The 22,187-nt window shown below is 53.7% G+C and overlaps 1 protein-coding gene across 1 annotated transcript in view; it reads left to right on the plus strand.

Moving 5' to 3' along the window:
• The window catches only part of LOC116957905 (uncharacterized), a 35,080-nt gene extending 15,250 nt beyond the window's left edge, over positions 1–19,830 (plus strand). Inside the window, exons 8-12 of the mRNA XM_076063538.1 lie at positions 4,140–5,087; positions 12,471–12,755; positions 18,529–19,287; positions 19,413–19,573; positions 19,689–19,830. Coding sequence (XP_075919653.1) covers positions 4,140–5,087; positions 12,471–12,755; positions 18,529–19,287; positions 19,413–19,573; positions 19,689–19,830 — 2,295 coding nt within the window. The remainder of the gene's footprint in view (positions 1–4,139; positions 5,088–12,470; positions 12,756–18,528; positions 19,288–19,412; positions 19,574–19,688) is intronic.
• Positions 19,831–22,187: the final 2,357 nt, after the last annotated feature.

Consider the following 22,187-nt stretch of genomic DNA (forward strand, 5'->3'; position numbering starts at 1 on the left):
GAGCGTCGCTCCTCCGCCCTCCGTTGTTGTTGGAGGGCGACTGCCTCCAACTGCCCAGTAGCGTCCTTCACGAGCCTCCTCCACAGAGGCCGATCTTGACACCGCTGGTAACAGTCATCGGCAAGTCCACTCAGCTCCACGTCCTCCTGTACCACGTCACTCCATCTCTTCTCTAGCCCGTGCCGCGCCCGCTTAGCCCCCTCGATCCGGCTGAACAAAAGCTGTTTCGGCATGCGGTGATTGGGCATGCGGGCTACATGACCCAGCCATCGCAGCCTTGCCTACCGGAGGAGCTCACCGATATTTCAAGGATTTGTGAGCTCCTCACACAATCCAGCCTGGTTAAACCCAGAATGGATCGTAGGCAGGCCAGCCTAAATGTTTCTAACTGGCGACGATGTTCCTGTAGGGGGGGGTCCACGTTTCGCAGAAGGGAGAGAATGACCGTGGCCGAGAAGACCTGAAGCTTAGTGCGGAGCGACAGATCAGGCAGCTTCCACACAGCGTTATGCAACCAATGAAAAGATATTGCCGCTCGACTGATTCGGAGTGAGACCTCTGCTGTTAAACCGGAGCCAGTCATGAGCACACTGCCAAGGTATGGGAAACTCTCCACTCTCTCCACAACTGCCCCATCACCGATTGGGAGTTTTGGGGGTGGAGTGTCCGATGGTACAAAGGCTTCACGAACTACGTGGTCAAAATAGATGTTAAATAATGTTGGAGCCAGAGGACATCCCTGTTGCACCCTGAGGTGTACAGGGAATGGCTCTGACTTCCGGCCACATAGTTTTACCCGGGCCCGCTCACCATCATGAAGGTCCTTAATGATCGTGAGCAGAGGATCCAGAGTCTGAGGCCTTTCCTGGTCTCAGACTCTGGATCACCTTTAGTACTTCCTCAACAGATGGCACCTCAGCCAGCCACTCACAGGGGTCGACTTCAAATATTTGAGGCACCGCAGCCTCAGCAGGGTCATCCCCACTTTGTGCCAGGATTTTTTCCTGGCTGAGGGATTTCCCCTTTCCCAGGACTTCACAGAAATGCTCAGCAAATCTGCAAACCTGTTCCTGGGGGTTGGAGATTGGATCACCGTTTTTTCCTTTAATAATGGTAAGAAGTGTGGTGCTGCAGGTTACTTTTTTGATGGAGTTAAATAGGGATTGTGATCGTGGGCCATTGAGGCAGACTCCATCTCCTCAGCAACCCGCAACCACCAACCATCCTTGCAGCGCCTCAAGGCTGTCCGAATCTCCGAGCGAAGGCTGCGGTAAGCCTCCTCATTCTCTGACGTGGGATGCTTTAGACGATTAGAGTGGGCCTGTCGCTTTTTCTCAACCATCCTGAACCCCTCCTCTCGGGGGAGGTCTGGACCGCGTACCCAAAGCAGCCATTGCAGCTGCATGAGCCACAGTCCTCAACCTCGCCCATTTACCCTTGACATCAGGAGGAGTGGGGGACAATGCCAACCCCAGCCACAAGCGATGATGAAATTCTCGCTTGCAACTTTCATCAGCTAACTGAGACAAGGCCACCTTAGGTTTGAATGGGGTCCTGTGTGTACACCCACCACCGGAGTGGAAGAATGGCAGGCGCATCTTACAGATGACTTAAGTCGATGGTCAGAGGGCAGATCAGCTCCACGCTAGGTCCTGGTGTCAAGGACATGGGCCCGCATCCGCTGTTCCGTCATTATGTATTCCAGCAGATGTTCTTGCTTGGACCCGGCATGCATCCATGATGTTGTGTTGATGCGCCGATGCCAGAACAGCGTGTTGGTAATTACAAGCTCATGGGTTGCACAAAAATCTAGCAGCCTCCTACCGTTGTTTTTGAGCTGATCTGGCCCATGCCTTCCAATCTTTCCAGACCAGGTACCAGCATGATGACCAACTCGGGCATTGAAGTCACCCAACAAGATGACTCTATCCCGAGTGGCCACTTTAGCCAGCACCTGTGACAGGAGGTCATAGAAGGCATCTGACTCATCGGCTTTGCCTGCATCCCTCCACAGATGTTCGTCTTCGGTGGGGGCATAAGTAACCATGACCACCACTCCTCGCCTCGAGTTGATGGGAAGGCGAGCCCAAAGTAGCCTGGGGCTTACAGCTTCCCACACCTCACCGCCACGCTCCCACGCCCCCTTCATTCTTTTGTTCAGAAGAAGAGCCACACCCTGTTGTTTGGCAGTCTGCTGCCCCGAGTAGAGGACTGTCCACCCCTCATGGTGGCAGGAGCCAGAACCGCTCGACCGGACCTCCTGAATGCCACAGAGATCCAGGCGGTACCGGTCCAGCTCCCGATAGAGGAGTGGCAGCCTCTCCTCCGCAGTGAGCGTTCGAACATTCCACGTGGCCACCCGTAGTGGCTTTTTGTTATTTCTGGAGGAGCCCCGAGGGTAGATATTCAATCTCCTGGCTGCGCCAAATGGGGTTTGGCCTGGAGACGTCATAGACGCCTGTCCCCCCGGGGCCTCCGGCACAAGCTCACACACACGCTCACTCACCAACACGCTCACTCACTCGCTCACCCACACACTCACCCACACACTCACCCACACACTCACCCACACACTCACCCACACACTCACCCACACACTCACCCACACACTCACCCACACACTCACCCACACACTCACCCACACACTCACTCACTCGCTCACCCACACACTCACTCACTCGCTCACCCACACACTCACCCACACGCTCACCCACACACTCACCCACACACTCACCCACACACTCACCCACACGCTCACCCACACACTCACCCACACACTCACCCACACACTCACCCACACACTCACCCACACACTCACTCACTCGCTCACCCACACACTCACTCACACACTCACCCACACACTCACCCACACACTCACCCACACACTCACCCACACGCTCACCCACACACTCACCCACACACTCACCCACACGCTCACCCACACACTCACCCACACACTCACCCACACGCTCACCCACACACTCACCCACACACTCACCCACACACTCACCCACACACTCACCCACACACTCACCCACACGCTCACCCACACACTCACCCACACACTCACCCACACATTCACCCACACGCTCACCCACACACTCACCCACACGCTCACCCACACGCTCACCCACACGCTCACCCACACGCTCACCCACACACACACCCACACACTCACCCACACACTCACCCACACACTCACCCACACACTCACCCACACACTCACCCACACACTCACCCACACACTCACCCACACACTCACCCACACGCTCACCCACACGCTCACTCACTCGCTCACCCACACGCTCACTCACTCGCTCACCCACACGCTCACCCACACGCTCACCCACACACTCACCCACACACTCACCCACACACTCACCCACACGCTCACCCACACACTCACCCACACACTCACCCACACGCTCACCCACACACTCACCCACACACTCACCCACACGCTCACCCACACACTCACCCACACACTCACCCACACACTCACCCACACACTCACCCACACACTCACCCACACGCTCACCCACACACTCACCCACACACTCACCCACACATTCACCCACACGCTCACCCACACACTCACCCACACACTCACCCACACGCTCACCCACACACTCACCCACACGCTCACCCACACGCTCACCCACACACTCACCCACACACTCACTCACTCGCTCACCCACACACTCACCCACACGCTCACCCACACACTCACCCACACACTCACCCACACGCTCACCCACACACTCACCCACACGCTCACCCACACGCTCACCCACACGCTCACCCACACGCTCACTCACTCGCTCACCCACACACTCACCCACACACTCACCCACACGCTCACTCACTCGCTCACCCACACACTCACCCACACACTCACCCACACACTCACCCACACATTCACCCACACGCTCACCCACACACTCACCCACACGCTCACCCACACACTCACCCACACACTCACCCACACACTCACCCACACATTCACCCACACGCTCACCCACACACTCACCCACACGCTCACCCACACGCTCACCCACACACTCACCCACACACTCACAACAGGTTCTCAAGTGTAGTGAGTTGATGCTCCTCTCCCCACCCCGTCGGCCCCCACGCAGGCCCTCAGTGTGGTTTCCCCGTGCTGCTGGGACCGCTCCGGCTCCCGCTCCTTCCACCAGCTCCACTCCTTCCTGGGCGGCGGTGACGGTGACGGCGACGGTGACGGCGACGGTGACGGTGACGGTGACGGTGACGGTGACAAGGCCACGGCGACCGCCCCAGCGGCAGGGGGGCCCAATTCTACCCCCGGCACCGTGACGGCGTGCCGGCCTGCCGCCGGGCCCACGGGGCCCTTGAGGTCCACAGGGCCCGCTGGGGCTTTGAGGCCCTTGGGGCCCGCGGGGCCCTTGAGGCTCACGGGGCCCTTGAGGCCCACGGGGCCCGCTGGGCCTTTGAGGCCCACGGGGCCCTTGAGGCCCTTGAGGCCCGCGGGGCCCTTGAGGCCCACCGGGTCCGCAGGGCCCTTGAGGCCCACGGGGCCCTTGAGGCCCACGGGGCCCGCGGGGCCCTCGAGGCCCACCGGGTCCGCAGGGCCTTTGAGGCCCGCGGGGCCCGCGGGGCCCTTGAATCCCACCGGGTCCTCAGGGCCTTTGAGGCCCGCGGGGCCCTCGGGGCCCTTGAGGCCCACGGGGCCCTCGGGGCCCTCGAGGCCCTTGAGGCCCCCGGGGCCCGCGGGTCCTTCGAGGCCCAGGGGGCCCTCGGGGCCCTTGAGGCCCTTGGGGCCCACGGGTCCCTCGAGGCCCCGTGGGCCCCGTGGGCCCGCCAAGCGCTCTGTGGCGTGGAGCGAGGGGGAGACGGCGGCGCTCATCGCCGTGTGGCGCCGTGCCGACGTGCAGCGGCAGCTGTGCGGCAGGGAGGTGCCGCACGGCTACGTACACCGCCTCATGGCGCGTGAGCTGGCGCGGGCCGGCGGCCCCGGCGGCCCCGGCGGCCCCGGCGGCCACGGCGGCCGCGATGCGGCCGAGGTGCACAACCGCATGAAGCGGCTCAAGCAGGACTACCGCAAGGTGAGTCTGTGGGTGTCTCTGTGTGGTGAGTCTGTGGGTGTGTCTCTGTGTGGTGAGTCTGTGGGTGTCTCTGTGTGGTGAGTCTGTGGGTGTGTCTCTGTGTGGTGAGTCTGTGGGTGTCTCTGTGTGGTGAGTCTGTGGGTGTCTCTGTGTGGTGAGTCTGTGGGTGTCTCTGTGTGATGAGTCTGTGGGTGTCTCTGTGTGGTGAGTCTGTGGGTCTCTGTGTGGTGAGTCTGGGGGTCTCTGTGTGGTGAGTCTATGGGTGTCTCTGTGTGGTGAGTCTGTGGGTGTCTCTGTGTGGTGAGTCTGTGGGTGTCTCTGTGTGGTGAGTCTGTGGGTCCCTGTGTGGTGAGTCTGTGGGTGTCTCTGTGTGATGAGTCTGTGGGTGTCTCTGTGTGGTGAGTCTGTGGGTCTCTGTGTGGTGAGTCTGTGGGTCTCTGTGTGGTGAGTCTATGGGTGTCTCTGTGTGGTGAGTCTGTGGGTGTCTCTGTGTGGTGAGTCTGTGGGTGTCTCTGTGTGGTGAGTCTGTGGGTGTCTCTGTGTGGTGAGTCTGTGGGTGTCTCTGTGTGGTGAGTCTGTGGGTCTCTGTGTGGTGAGTCTGTGGGTGTCTCTGTGTGGTGAGTCTGTGGGTGTCTCTGTGTGGTGAGTCTGTGGGTGTCTCTGTGTGGTGAGTGTGTGGGTCTCTGTGTGGTGAGTCTGTGGGTGTCTCTGTGTGGTGAGTCTGTGGGTGTCTCTGTGTGGTGAGTCTATGGGTCTCTGTGTGGTGAGTCTGTGGGTGTCTCTGTGTGGTGAGTCTGTGGGTGTCTCTGTGTGGTGAGTCTGTGGGTCTCTGTGTGGTGAGTCTGTGGGTGTCTCTGTGTGGTGAGTCTGTGGGTGTCTCTGTGTGGTGAGTCTGTGGGTGTCTCTGTGTGGTGAGTCTGTGGGTGTCTCTGTGTGGTGAGTCTGTGGGTGTCTCTGTGTGGTGAGTCTGTGGGTCTCTGTGTGGTGAGTCTATGGGTCTCTGTGTGGTGAGTCTGTGGGTCTCTGTGTGGTGAGTCTGTGGGTGTCTCTGTGTGGTGAGTCTGTGGGTGTCTCTGTGTGGTGAGTCTGTGGGTGTCTGTGTGGTGAGTCTGTGTGTCTCTGTGTGGTGAGTCTGTGGGTGTCTGTGTGGTGAGTCTGTGGGTCTCTGTGTGGTGAGTCTGTGGGTCTCTGTGTGGTGAGTCTGTGTGTCTCTGTGTGGTGAGTCTGTGGGTGTCTGTGTGGTGAGTCTGTGGGTCTCTGTGTGGTGAGTCTGTGGGTGTCTCTGTGTGGTGAGTCTGTGTGTCTCTGTGTGGTGAGTCTGTGGGTGTCTCTGTGTGGTGAGTCTGTGGGTCTCTGTGTGGTGAGTCTGTGGGTGTCTCTGTGTGGTGAGTCTGTGGGTGTCTGTGTGGTGAGTCTATGTGTCTCTGTGTGGTGAGTCTGTGTCTCTATGTGATGAGTGTATGGATCTCTGTGTGGTGAGTCTATGTGTCTCTGTGTGATGAGTCTGTGGGTCTCTGTGTGATGAGTCTATGGGTCTCTGTGTGGTGAGTCTGTGGGTATCTATGTGATGAGTCTATGTGTCTCTGTGTGGTGAGTCTATGTGTCTCTATGTGATGAGTCTATGTGTCTCTGTGAGTCTATGGGTCTCTATGTGATGAGTCTATGTGTCTCTGTGTAGTGAGTCTATGTGTCTCTGTGAGTCTATGGGTCTCTATGTGATGAGTCTATGTGTCTCTGTGTAGTGAGTCTGTGGGTCTCTGTGAATCTGTGGGTCTCTGTGTGATGAGTCTATGGGTCTCTATGTGATGAGTCTGTGTGTCTCTGTGTAGTGAGTCTGTGTGTCTCTGTGTGATGAGTCTATGTGTCTCTATGTGATGAGTCTATGTGTCTCTATGTGATGAGTCTATGTGTCTCTGTGAGTCTATGGGTCTCTATGTGATGAGTCTATGGGTCTCTATGTGATGAGTCTGTGTGTCTCTATGTGGTGAGTCTATGTGTCTCTATGTGATGAGTCTATGGGTCTCTATGTGATGAGTCTGTGTGTCTCTATGTGATGAGTCTATGGGTCTCTATGTGGTGAGTCTATGGGTCTCTGTGTGATGAGTCTGTGGGTCTCTGTGTTGTGAGTCTATGGGTCTCTGTGTGATGAGTCTATGTGTCTCTGCGTGGTGAGTCTGTGGGTCTCTGTGTTGTGAGTCTATGGGTCTCTATGTGATGAGTCTGTGGGTCTCTGTGTGATGAGTCTATGGGTCTCTGTGTGGTGAGTCTGTGGGTCTCTATGTGATGAGTCTATGGGTCTCTGTGTGGTGAGTCTGTGGGTCTCTATGTGATGAGTCTATGGGTCTCTGTGTGGTGAGTCTGTGGGTCTCTATGTGATGAGTCTGTGGGTCTCTATGTGATGAGTCTATGTGTCTCTGTGTGGTGAGTCTGTGGGTCTCTGTGTGATGAGTCTGTGTGTCTCTGTGTAGTGAGTCTGTGTGTCTCTGTGTGGTGAGTCTGTGGGTGTCTCTGTGTGATGAGTCTGTGGGTGTCTGTGTGGTGAGTCTGTGGGTCTCTGTGTGATGAGTCTATGGGTCTCTGTGTGGTGAGTCTGTGGGTCTCTGTGTGGTGAGTCTGTGGGTCTCTGTGTGAGTCTATGGGTCTCTGTGTGGTGAGTCTGTGGGTCTCTGTGTGAGTCTATGGGCCTCTGTGTGGTGAGTCTGTGGGTCTCTGTGTGGTGAGTCTGTGGGTCTCTGTGTGATGAGTCTGTGGGTCTCTGTGTGGTGAGTCTGTGGGTCTCTGTGTGATGAGTCTATGGGTCTCTGTGTGGTGAGTCTATGGGTCTCTGTGTGTTGAGTCTGTGGCTCTCTGTGAGTCTGTGGGTCTCTGTGTGGTGAGTCTATGTGTCTCTGTGTGATGAGTCTATGTGTCTATGTGATGAGTCTATGTGTCTCTGTGAGTCTATGTGTCTCTATGTGATGAGTCTATGTGTCTCTGTGTGATGAGTCTATGTGTCTCTGTGTGATGAGTCTATGTGTCTCTGTGAGTCTATGTGTCTCTGTGTGATGAGTCTATGTGTCTCTGTGTGATGAGTCTATGTGTCTCTGTGAGTCTATGTGTCTCTATGTGATAAGTCTGTGTGTCTCTATGTGATGAGTCTATGTGTCTCTGTGTGGTGAGTCTATGCGTCTCTATGTGATGAGTCTATGTGTCTCTGTGAGTCTATGTGTCTCTGTGTGATGAGTCTATGTGTCTCTGTGAGTCTATGTGTCTCTATGTGATGAGTCTATGTGTCTCTATGTGATGAGTCTATGTGTCTCTGTGAGTCTATGTGTCTCTATGTGATGAGTCTATGTGTCTCTATGTGATGAGTCTATGTGTCTCTGTGAGTCTATGTGTCTCTATGTCAGGGGTCGGGAACCTTTTTGACTAAGAGAGCCATGAAAGCAAAAAATTTGGAAATTTATTTCAGTGAGAGCCATATAATATATTTTAAAAGTGAATTCAACTAAATGTCAGTATAATAAGCCTCTGAATTTATTCTTTTAAATAATGTTGTTATAACACTCACCATTAATGCGACTTCTGGTGCTGCATGGATTTGCTGATGTCTTTGTAGTCGGGTTGGTACTTGGTGAGGTTAAGCTTCATGCAAGCGTTGCGGCTTTCATCCGTTAAACGTGATCGTAGGTTGGACTTGATGTTTTTAAGATGTGAGAATGACTGCTCACATGCATACGTAGATCCAAACATGGTCAATACAGCAATACTCACACGCTGCAGTGTGTGGTATGTGACAGGAAGCGCGTTCTAAGTTTTGAGAATCAGCTGGTCTTCGGGTTGGAGTTTTTTCATTTCTGTCCACATGTGCTTGCTCGCCAACTCCGCTTTCTGTCGTGTGATTCTTTCCAAATCTTCATTCAGTGACTTGAACTTATTCACCCACATGTCTGAGGCCTTCAGGTCAGCCACTTCTGCTTCAAAATCTCTGACGGAGACACCAGGGATGTAATTCAGGTCGGCTGTGTTCAGTGAACACTCGTTTGGATGGGTGATGAACTTAAAAAGACGAGTGTGCTCACGAAATTCTCCAAAGCGTGCTTTGAAGGACTGTAGGAGACTGGATGTGCAGCCAGCTAGCTGGTGGAGATCAAGGTTTTGAATGGGCTCACTTGCTGTGCATGCATCTTTAAATTGGCTCAGTTTTTCAAAATGTAGTAAACGACCTGTTTCAAGATCCGTGATGAAAAGCTCCAGCTTGTTTTCAAAAGCAAATACAGCTTGTTGAAGGGATAACACTGTATTTCCAATGCCTTGCATTTTCACGTTGAGCTGGTTCAGATGTTCAGTCAGATCTACGAGATAGTAAAACTTGAGGAGCCACTCGGTGTCGGCTAGCTCAGGATGCCCGACGCCTTTCATTTCAAGGAAAGTCCAGATTTCGTTCAGGCAAGCCGCAAAACGGCTAAGCACCTTCCCTCTTGACAACCAACGCACATTGCTGTGCAAAAGCAGACCAGGATAGTTATTTACAACTTCATCCAGCAGTGTTTCAAACTGGCGATCATTTAAGGCTCGGGCAACAATAAAGTTGATCACACGAATGACCAGCGACATCACTTCGCCAAACTGCCTGTCACACATCTGAGCACAAAGTGCCTCCTGGTGTATAATGCAATGGAAACTTAGGATGGGTCTATTTTCATGTTCACGGAGAAGCGCCACAAATGCTTTGTTTTTCCCCACCATACACGGAGCACCATCAGTACACACTGAGAGAAGTTTATCCATAGGTAGACTTTTTTCTTGAGCAAACTCCATGAAAGACTTGAATAAATCCTCACCTCTTGTGGACCCTTTTAATGGCAGAACAGCAAGACTTTCTTCGCGCAGTGTGTCACCAACAGCATATCTTGCAATCACGCTGAACTGCGACAAATGGCTCACGTCTGTTGACTCATCCAAAGCCAGAGAAAAGAACGGCGCTGCATTTATGTCCTTCACTTGCGTTTCCTCCACTTTGTTTGCCATCACGATGGTACGATCATGAACAGTTCTTGCCGACAGAGGCATGTCTTGTATCCGTTTGATTATCTTGTCTTTGTTCGGAAGATCATCAAAAAGTTCATTGGCTACATCCAGCATGAACGTTTTAGCATACTCGCCATCTGTGAATGGTTTTCCGTTCCTCACTATTGCTAAAGAACCAGCAAAGCTAGCCGAATTATAGTCACCTTGCCGGGTCCATACGCGGAGTTGCTGCTGGCTAGCTTGCACCCTGCTCAGCTCTTGGCACGCTTTCTTTCTGCTGTCTCCCGCAGGGTATTTTGATGCAAAGGAAGCGTGGCGCGTGTCGAAGTGCCGCTTTACATTCGACCGTTTCAACGATGTAATTTTGTCATTGCAAATTAGACACACCGCAGAACCCGCTCTCTCCACAAAGGCGAATTCTTCGGTCCATTCGTCCTGAAATGTACGATACTCGTCGTCTTTTTTTCTTTTCGCCATCTTCTTCGTCGAAGGGTTAGCTTTGAGCTAATGACCGAGCAGACGCAGTCTCAGACTGATTCAAAAGGGGGCGTTTACCTGTTTTACCCAGCAACGGCAAACGTAGGCCAGTATCATCCAATTAAAATAATGGACAATTGCTCCTGCAGCCCTGAACAGGACATGCGCAGTGAAAAATCGATGGATGGATTAAAACAAGTGAGAATATTTTGTTTTATCTGCGAGCCATATGCAATCATCAAAAGAGCCACATCTGGCTCGCGAGCCATAGGTTCCCGACCCCTGCTCTATGTGATGAGTCTATGTGTCTCTATGTGATGAGTCTATGTGAGTCTATGTGTCTCTATGTGATGAGTCTATGTGTCTCTATGTGATGAGTCTATGTGAGTCTATGTGTCTCTATGTGGTGAGTCTATGTGTCTCTGTGTGATGAGTCTATGTGTCTCTGTGTGATGAGTCTATGTGTCTCTGTGAGTCTATGTGTCTCTGTGTGATGAGTCTATGTGTCTCTGTGTAGTGAGTATATGTGTCTCTGTGTGATGAGTCTATGTGTCTCTGTGTGATGAGTCTATGTGTCTCTGTGTGGTGAGTCTATGTGTCTCTGTGAGTCTATGTGTCTCTGTGTGATGAGTCTATGTGTCTCTGTGTGATGAGTCTATGTGTCTCTGTGAGTCTATGTGTCTCTGTGTGATGAGTCTATGGGTCTCTGTGTGATGAGTCTATGTGTCTCTGTGTGATGAGTCTATGGGTCTCTGTATGGTGAGTCTATGTGTCTCTGTGTGATGAGTCTATGTGTCTCTGTGTGGTGAGTCTATGTGTCTCTGTGAGTCTATGTGTCTCTGTGTGATGAGTCTATGTGTCTCTGTGTGATGAGTCTATGTGTCTCTGTGAGTCTATGTGTCTCTGTGTGATGAGTCTATGGGTCTCTGTGTGATGAGTCTATGTGTCTCTGTGTGATGAGTCTATGGGTCTCTGTATGGTGAGTCTATGTGTCTCTGTGTGATGAGTCTATGTGTCTCTGTGTAGTGAGTATATGTGTCTCTGTGTGATGAGTCTATGTGTCTCTGTGTGATGAGTCTATGTGTCTCTGTGTGGTGAGTCTATGTGTCTCTGTGAGTCTATGTGTCTCTGTGTGATGAGTCTATGTGTCTCTGTGTGATGAGTCTATGTGTCTCTGTGAGTCTATGTGTCTCTGTGTGATGAGTCTATGGGTCTCTGTGTGATGAGTCTATGTGTCTCTGTGTGATGAGTCTATGGGTCTCTGTATGGTGAGTCTATGTGTCTCTGTGTGATGAGTCTATGTGTCTCTGTGTGGTGAGTCTATGTGTCTCTGTGAGTCTATGTGTCTCTGTGTGATGAGTCTATGTGTCTCTGTGTGATGAGTCTATGTGTCTCTGTGAGTCTATGTGTCTCTGTGTGATGAGTCTATGGGTCTCTGTGTGATGAGTCTATGTGTCTCTGTGTGATGAGTCTATGGGTCTCTGTATGGTGAGTCTATGTGTCTCTGTGTGATGAGTCTATGTGTCTCTGTGTGATGAGTCTATGGGTCTCTGTGTGATGAGTCTATGTGTCTCTGTGTGATGAGTCTATGGGTCTCTGTATGGTGAGTCTATGGGTCTCTGTGTGATGAGTCTATGTGTCTCTGTGTGATGAGTCTATGTGTCTCTGTGTGATGAGTCTATGTGTCTCTGTGTGATGAGTCTATGTGTCTCTGTGTGATGAGTCTATGTGTCTCTGTGTGATGAGTCTATGGGTCTCTGTATGGTGAGTCTATGTGTCTCTGTGTGATGAGTCTATGTGTCTCTGTGTGGTGAGTCTATGTGTCTCTGTGTGATGAGTCTATGTGTCTCTGTGTGATGAGTCTATGTGTCTCTGTGTGTTCCCACTGCCCACGAGGCTCTTCATGAGAGACAAGAGAATGGTGGCCCTGCTGCTGCTGCTGCTGCTGGTGGTGGTGGTGGTGGCAGCGGCGCTCGCAGGAAAAGTTGCAAATTCTTCTACGAGCTCGACAGCTTCCTCCGGAGCGGGGAGACCCTGGCAGCTGCTTCACAACCTGCTCCTCCGTCAACCACCGCCACCACCGCCACCACCACCACCGCCACCACCGCCACCACCGCCACCACCACCACCGCCACCACCACCACCATGAGGGCCCAGAGCAGCCGTGGGTACTGCAGCAGGGTGAGTGTGGGACGGAGGGAATGGACTCACCACACAGAGACACACAGATTCACCACACAGAGACACACAGACTCATCACACAGAGACACCCACAGACTCACCACACAGAGACACCCACAGACTCACCACACAGAGACACCCACAGACTCACCACACAGAGACACCCACAGACTCACCACACAGAGACCCATAGACTCACCACACAGAGACCCACAGACTCACCACACAGAGACACCCACAGACTCACCACACAGAGACACCCACAGACTCACCACACAGAGACCCATAGACTCACCACACAGAGACCCATAGACTCACCACACAGAGACCCATAGACTCACCACACAGAGACACCCACAGACTCACCACACAGAGACCCACAGACTCACCACACAGTAACCCACAGACTCACCACACAGAGACACCCACAGACTCACCACACAGAGACACCCCACAGACTCACCACATAGAGACCCACAGACTCACCACACAGACACCCACAGACTCACCACACAGAGACACCCACAGACTCACCACACAGAGACACCCACAGACTCACCACACAGAGACACCCACAGACTCACCACACAGAGACACCCATAGACTCACCACACAGAGACCCACAGACTCACCACACAGAGACCCACAGACTCACCACACAGAGACACCCACAGACTCACCACACAGAGACACCCACAGACTCACCACACAGAGACACCCACAGACTCACCACACAGAGACACCCATAGACTCACCACACAGAGACCCACAGACTCACCACACAGAGACCCACAGACTCACCACACAGAGACCCACAGACTCACCACACAGAGACACCCATAGACTCACCACACAGAGACACCTACAGACTCACCACACAGAGACACCTACAGACTCACCACACAGAGACACCCACAGACTCACCACACAGAGACACCCACAGACTCACCACACAGAGACACCTACAGACTCACCACACAGAGACACCCACAGACTCACCACACAGAGACACACAGACTCATCACACAGAGACACGCACAGACTCACCACACAGAGACACCCACAGACTCACCACACAGAGACACCCACAGACTCACCACACAGAGACACCCACAGACTCACCACACAGAGACACCCACAGACTCACCACACAGAGACACCCACAGACTCACCACACAGAGACACCCACAGACTCACCACACAGAGACCCACAGACTCACCACACAGAGACACACAGACTCACCACACAGAGACCCACAGACTCACCACACAGAGACCCACAGACTAACCACACAGAGACCCACAGACTCACCACACAGAGACACCCACAGACTCACCACACAGAGACACACAGACTCACCACACAGAGACACCCACAGACTCACCACACAGAGACACACCACAGACTCACCACACAGAGATACACAGACTCACCACACAGAGACACCCACAGACTCACCACACAGAGACACACAGACTCACCACACAGAGACCCACAGACTCACCACACAGAGACCCACAGACTCACCACACAGAGACACCCACAGACTCACCACACAGAGACACCCACAGACTCACCACACAGAGACACACAGACTCACCACACAGAGACACGCACAGACTCACCACACAGAGACACCCACAGACTCACCACACAGAGACACCCACAGACTCACCACACAGAGACACCCACAGACTCACCACACAGAGACACATAGACTCACCACACAGAGACACGCACAGACTCATCACACAGAGACACGCACAGACTCACCACACAGAGACACCCACAGACTCACCACACAGAGACACGCACAGACTCACCACACAGAGACACCCACAGACTCACCACACAGAGACACCCACAGACTCACCACACAGAGACACCCACAGACTCACCACACAGAGACACCCACAGACTCACCACACAGAGACACCCACAGACTCACCACACAGAGACACCCACAGACTCACCACACAGAGACCCACAGACTCACCACACAGAGCCCCACAGACTCATCACACAGAGACCCACAAACTCACCACACAGACACCCACAGACTCACCACACAGAGACCCACAGACTCACCACACAGACACCCACAGACTCACCACACAGAGACCCACAGACTCACCACACAGAGACACCCACAGACTCACCACACAGAGACACCCACAGACTCACCACACAGAGACACCCACAGACTCACCACACAGAGACACCCACAGACTCACCACACAGAGACACCCACAGACTCACCACACAGAGACACCCACAGACTCACCACACAGAGACACACAGACTCATCACACAGAGACACGCACAGACTCACCACACAGACACCCACAGACTCACCACACAGAGACACCCACAGACTCACCACACAGAGACACCCACAGACTCACCACACAGAGACACCCACAGACTCACCACACAGAGACACCCACAGACTCACCACACAGAGACACCCACAAACTCACCACACAGAGACACCCACAGACTCACCACACAGAGACACCCACAGACTCACCACACAGAGACACACAGACTCATCACACAGAGACACGCACAGACTCACCACACAGAGACACCCACAGACTCACCACACAGAGACACCCACAGACTCACCACACAGAGACACCCACAGACTCACCACACAGAGACACCCACAGACTCACCACACAGAGACACCCACAGACTCACCACACAGAGACACCCACAGACTCACCACACAGAGACCCACAGACTCACCACACAGAGACACACAGACTCACCACACAGAGACCCACAGACTCACCACACAGAGACCCACAGACTAACCACACAGAGACCCACAGACTCACCACACAGAGACACCCACAGACTCACCACACAGAGACACACAGACTCACCACACAGAGACACCCACAGACTCACCACACAGAGACACACCACAGACTCACCACACAGAGACACACAGACTCACCACACAGAGACACCCACAGACTCACCACACAGAGACACACAGACTCACCACACAGAGACCCACAGACTCACCACACAGAGACCCACAGACTCACCACACAGAGACACCCACAGACTCACCACACAGAGACACCCACAGACTCACCACACAGAGACACACAGACTCACCACACAGAGACACGCACAGACTCACCACACAGAGACACCCACAGACTCACCACACAGAGACACCCACAGACTCACCACACAGAGACACCCACAGACTCACCACACAGAGACACATAGACTCACCACACAGAGACACGCACAGACTCATCACACAGAGACACGCACAGACTCACCACACAGAGACACCCACAGACTCACCACACAGAGACACGCACAGACTCACCACACAGAGACACCCACAGACTCACCACACAGAGACACCCACAGACTCACCACACAGAGACACCCACAGACTCACCACACAGAGACACCCACAGACTCACCACACAGAGACACCCACAGACTCACCACACAGAGACACCCACAGACTCACCACACAGAGACACCCACAGACTCACCACACAGAGACACCCACAGACTCACCACACAGAGACACCTACAGACTCACCACACAGAGACACCCACAGACTCACCACACAGAGACACATAGACTCACCACACAGAGACACACAGACTCACCACACAGAGACACCTACAGACTCACCACACAGAGACACCCACAGACTCACCACACAGAGACACCCACAGACTCACCACACAGAGACACACAGACTCACCACACAGAGACACACACAGACTCACCACACAGAGACACCCACAGACTCACCACACAGAGACACCCACAGACTCACCACACAGAGACACCCACAGACTCACCACACAGAGACACCCACAGACTCACCACACAGAGACACCTACAGACTCACCACACAGAGACACCCACAGACTCACCACACAGAGACACATAGACTCACCACACAGAGACACACAGACTCACCACACAGAGACACCTACAGACTCACCACACAGAGACACCCACAGACTCACCACACAGAGACACCCACAGACTCACCACACAGAGACACACAGACTCACCACACAGAGACACCCACAGACTCACCACACAGAGACACCCACAGACTCACCACACAGAGACACCCACAGACTCACCACACAGAGACACGCACAGACTCACCACACAGAGACACCCACAGACTCACCACACAGAGACACCCACAGACTCACCACACAGAGACACATAGACTCACCACACAGAGACACACAGACTCACCACACAGAGACACCTACAGACTCACCACACAGAGACACCCACAGACTCACCACACAGAGACACCCACAGACTCACCACACAGAGACACACACAGACTCACCACACAGAGACACCCACAGACTCACCACACAGAGACACGCACAGACTCACCACACAGAGACACCCACAGACTCGCCACACAGAGACACCCACAGACTCACCACACAGACACCCACAGACTCACCACACAGAGACACGCACAGACTCACCACACAGAGACACCCACAGACTCACCACACAGAGACACCTACAGACTCATCACATAGAGACACCCACAGACTCACCACACAGAGACACGCACAGACTCACCACACAGAGACACCCACAGACTCACCACACAGAGACACACAGACTCACCACACAGAGACCCACAGACTCACCACACAGAGACACCCACAGACTCACCACACAGAGACACCCACAGACTCACCACACAGAGACCCATAGACTCACCACACAGAGACCCACAGACTCACCACACAGAGACCCACAGACTCACCACACAGAGACACCCACAGACTCACCACACAGAGACACCCACAGACTCACCACACAGAGACACGCACAGACTCACCACACAGAGACACGCACAGACTCACCACACAGAGACCCACAGACTCACCACACAGAGACCCACAGACTCACCACACAGAGACACGCACAGACTCACCACACAGAGACACCCACAGACTCACCACACAGAGACACCCACAGACTCACCACACAGAGACACCCACAGACTCACCACACAGAGACACCCACAGACTCACCACACAGAGACACCCACAGACTCACCACACAGAGACACCCACAGACTCACCACACAGAGACCCACAGACTCACCACACAGAGACACCCACAGACTCACCACACAGAGACCCATAGACTCACCACACAGAGACACCCACAGACTCACCACACAGAGACACGCACAGACTCACCACACAGAGACACCCACAGACTCACCACACAGAGACACACAGACTCACCACACAGAGACACCCACAGACTCACCACACAGAGACACCCACAGACTCACCACACAGAGACACCCACAGACTCACCACACAGAGACACCCACAGACTCACCACACAGAGACACCCACAGACTCACCACACAGAGACACCCACAGACTCACCACACAGAGACACCCACAGACTCACCACACAGAGACACCCACAGACTCACCACACAGAGACACACACAGACTCACCACACAGAGACACCCACAGACTCACCACACAGAGACACCCACAGACTCACCACACAGAGACCCATAGACTCACCACACAGAGACACCCACAGACTCACCACACAGAGACCCATAGACTCACCACACAGAGACACCCACAGACTCACCACACAGAGACACCCACAGACTCACCACACAGAGACACCCACAGACTCTGGGAGTTATCGTTCTAAGCAGCTCGTGGCGGCCATGCTGTGGACCGCCCCTCGTTCGCAGGTCGCCAATGGACGCGGAGGCCTGGGGACACGGAGACACGGGAACGGAGACACGGAGACACGGAGACACGGGAACGGAGACACGGGGACACGGACACACCGTCACGCGTGGACGCGGGGAGACGGAGAGATGGAGACACGGACACACGGACAAGCTGGGACGCGGGGAGACGGAGAGACGGAGACACGGGGAGACGGAGAGACGGAGACACGGGGAGACGGAGAGACGGAGACACGGGGAGACGGAGAGACGGAGACACGGGGAGACGGAGAGACGGAGACACGTGGAGACGGGGAGACGGAGACACGGGGAGACGGAGAGACGGAGACACGGGGAGACGGAGAGACGGAGACACGGGGAGACCGGCGCCCTTCCTGCCGTCGTCACTCGCTCCCGCGTCTCCAGGCGGGGGAGAACTCCTCGCGGGGTTCTCCTCTCGTCCCCGGCTGCTCCTCCCCTCCTTTGTCGCCGCCTCCGCCGCCTCCGCCGCCTCTCTCCGCTGCGTCGCCGTCGTCGCCGTCGTCGTCGCCGTCCGACGAGGAGTGGGAGGAGCTCGAGGGGGACGAGGAGGGAGAGTGGGACCACGACCACGACCACGACGAGGAGGAGGAGGAGGACGAGGAGCAGCAGGAGGAACTTCCCTGCGTGAGCCAAAATGGCGGCTGCGTGAGGAACGGTGAGACGGAGGAGGTGGTGGAGGAGGAGGAGGAGGAGGAGGCGGAGGAGGTGGAGGAGGAGGCGGAGGAGGAGGTGGAGGAGGTGGAGGAGGAGGAGGCGGAGGCAGAGGAGGAGGCAGAGGAGGCAGAGGAGGCGGCGGAGGCGGCGGAGGCGGCGGAGGCGGTTCCCCTCCCCCACACCGCGGCCCTCCGCTCGCCATCCGCCAGCGGGCGGCGGCGGCCCCGGGGCCCCCCCCCACCGCGTCGTCGCCTTCAGCGGGCGTCCTGCCCCCCGGCGCCCGGCCGCTCCGGCCCCGCGGAGCGGCCGGCCGAGAGCCGGGCCCGGCCGCGGACCGCCGCTGCCGCCTCCGCGGCCGCCGCGCCGACGAGTAGGAGCGGCGGGAGGCGGAGCAGGTGGAGCAGCAGGAGCAGGAGCAGGAGCAGGAGCAGGAGGCGGGTGGACGAGCTGCTGCTGCTGGAGCTGAGGGCGGCGCGGGCGGGCAGCGACCGTCGGCTGGACGAGCTGCTGGCGCTGGGCCGCGAGGCGCTGGGCCTGCAGCGGGAGCAGGGCCAGGCCCAGGGCCGCCTGCTCGGGGTCCTGGAGGAGGTGGCGGGCGCCCTGGGGCGGGGACGCGGGGCGCCGTAGTCGCCCGGTGGCGACGTACTCGTCGTTGTCGTTGTTGTCGTTGATGGTTTTATTACGTTGTTGACGTTGAGGGTTTAATTACGTTGTTGTTGTTGTTGTTGACGGTTTAATTACGTTGTTGTTGTTGAGGGTTTAATTACGTTGTTGTTGTTGTTGAGGGTTTAATTACGTTGACGTTGTTGTTGTTGAGGGTTTAATTACGTTGTTGACGTTGTTGTTGTTGAGGGTTTAATTACGTTGACGTTGTTGAGGGTTTATTTACATTGTTGTTGTTGTTGAGGGTTTAATTATGTTGTTGACGTTGTTGAGGGTTTGATTACGTTGTTGACGTTGTTGTTGAGGGTTTAATTACGTTGTTGTTGTTGAGGGTTTAATTACGTTGACGTTGTTGTTGATGGTTTTATTACGTTGTTATTATATTCTTAGTTTTTTCGGTAAAGTCACGTTGATGATGACCGTTTGAGTTATGGTCGAAACGTCGTGAGAATTTTTTATTGTTTTATATATATTTTGTTGTTTCTCTTCAACGTGACTTTACCGAAAAAACTAAGAATATGAATTACTGCAGTCACGAAAGCTTTAAATCAAAATACATTGTTGTTGTTGAGGGTTTAATTTTGTTTGGGCCGGGCGAGGTGAGTAAGATGGTGAGTTGGTGGTTGAGTTGGTGGGTGAGTAAGATGGTGAGTGGTGAGTGGGTGGTTGAGTAAGATGGTGAGTGGGTGGTTGAGTGAGTGGGTGGTTGAGTAAGATGGTGAGTGGGTGGTTGAGTGAGTGGGTGGTTGAGTAAGATGGTGAGTGGGTGGTTGAGTGAGTGGGTGGTTGAGTAAGATGGTGAGTGGTCGGCTACATACGGCGCGAAAGGAGTTGGTACGTACGTTGGCGGTGTGTACGTACGTACGGTGGCGGTGTGTACGTACGGTGGCAGTGTGTACGTACGTTGGCGGTGTGTATGTACGTACAGTGGCGGTGTGTACGTACGTTGGCGGTGTGTATGTACGTTGGCGGTGTGTACGTACGTTGGCGGTGTGTACGTACGTACGTTGGCAGTGTGTACGTATGGTGGCGGTGTGTACGTACGTACGTTGGCGGTGTGTACGTACGTTGGCGGTGTGTACGTACGTACGTTGGCGGTGTGTACGTACGTTGGCGGTGTGTACGTACGTTGGCGGTGTGTACGTACGTTGGCGGTGTGTACGTACGTTGGCGGTGTGTACGTACGTTGGCGGTGTGTACGTACGTTGGCGGTGTGTACGTACGTACGGACGGTGGCGGTGGACAAGTGAAGACGATGGCGATGGCACGACTCCTCAGAAATCCGGTCACGTGGTGCACGATGGAGGCTGCTTTTTGGGGTTAGGTCGCATGAATATAAAACGCGCCGTTAAAGCCGCCCGCCGACACGGCCACCGACACGGCCAACTCGTGTAAGGGTTGTGTCACGTGAACAGAACGTGTTGCCAATTCGTCACTAGTACAGCACTGGTGTGTAGTGTGGTGTACTAGTACAGCGCTGGTGTAGTGTATATAGTGTAGTGTGTAGTGTAGTATACTAGTACAGCACTAGTGTAGTGTATAGTGTAGTGTATATAGTGTAGTGTGTAGTGTAGTATACTAGTACAGCACTAGTGTAGTGTGTAGTGTAGTATACTAGTACAGCACTAGTGTAGTGTATAGTGTAGTATACTAGTACAGCACTAGTGTAGTGTGTAGTGTAGTATACTAGTACAGCACTAGTGTATAGTGTAGTGTATAGTGTAGTGTACTAGTGTAGTGTATAGTGTAGTATACTAGTACAGCACTAGTGTATAGTGTAGTGTACTAGTACAGCACTAGTGTAGTTTGTAGTGTATAGTGTAGTGTACTAGTACAGCACTAGTGTAGTGTATAGTGTAGTAGTGTATAGTATAGTATATAGTAGTGTATAGTGTACTAGTACAGCACTAGTGTAGTGTATAGTGTAGTAGTGTATAGTGTAGTAGTGTATAGTGTAGTAGTGTATAGTGTAGTATATAGTAGTGTAGTGTATAGTGTAGTATACTAGTACAGCATTAGTGTATAGTGTAGTATATAGTAGTGTATAGTTGTGTAGTGTATAGTGTACTATACTAGTACAGCACTAGTGTATGGTGTAGTAGTGTATATTGTAGTAGTGTATAGTGTAGTATACTAGTACAGCACTAGTCTATAATGTAGTGTATAGTGTAGTATACTAGTACAGCACTAGTGTATAGTGTAGTGTATAGTGTAGTATACTAGTACAACACTAGTGTATAGTGTAGTGTATAGTGTAGTATACTAGTACAGCACTAGTGTATAGTGTTGTGTATAGTGTAGTATGTAGTGTATAGTGTATT

The sequence above is a fragment of the Petromyzon marinus genome, unplaced genomic scaffold (assembly GCF_048934315.1).
Source record: "Petromyzon marinus isolate PM22_M1 ecotype Great Lakes invasive population unplaced genomic scaffold, UKy_Petmar_22M1.pri1.0 PM_Scaffold_146, whole genome shotgun sequence".
Classification (NCBI taxonomy): Eukaryota; Metazoa; Chordata; class Hyperoartia; order Petromyzontiformes; family Petromyzontidae; genus Petromyzon; species Petromyzon marinus.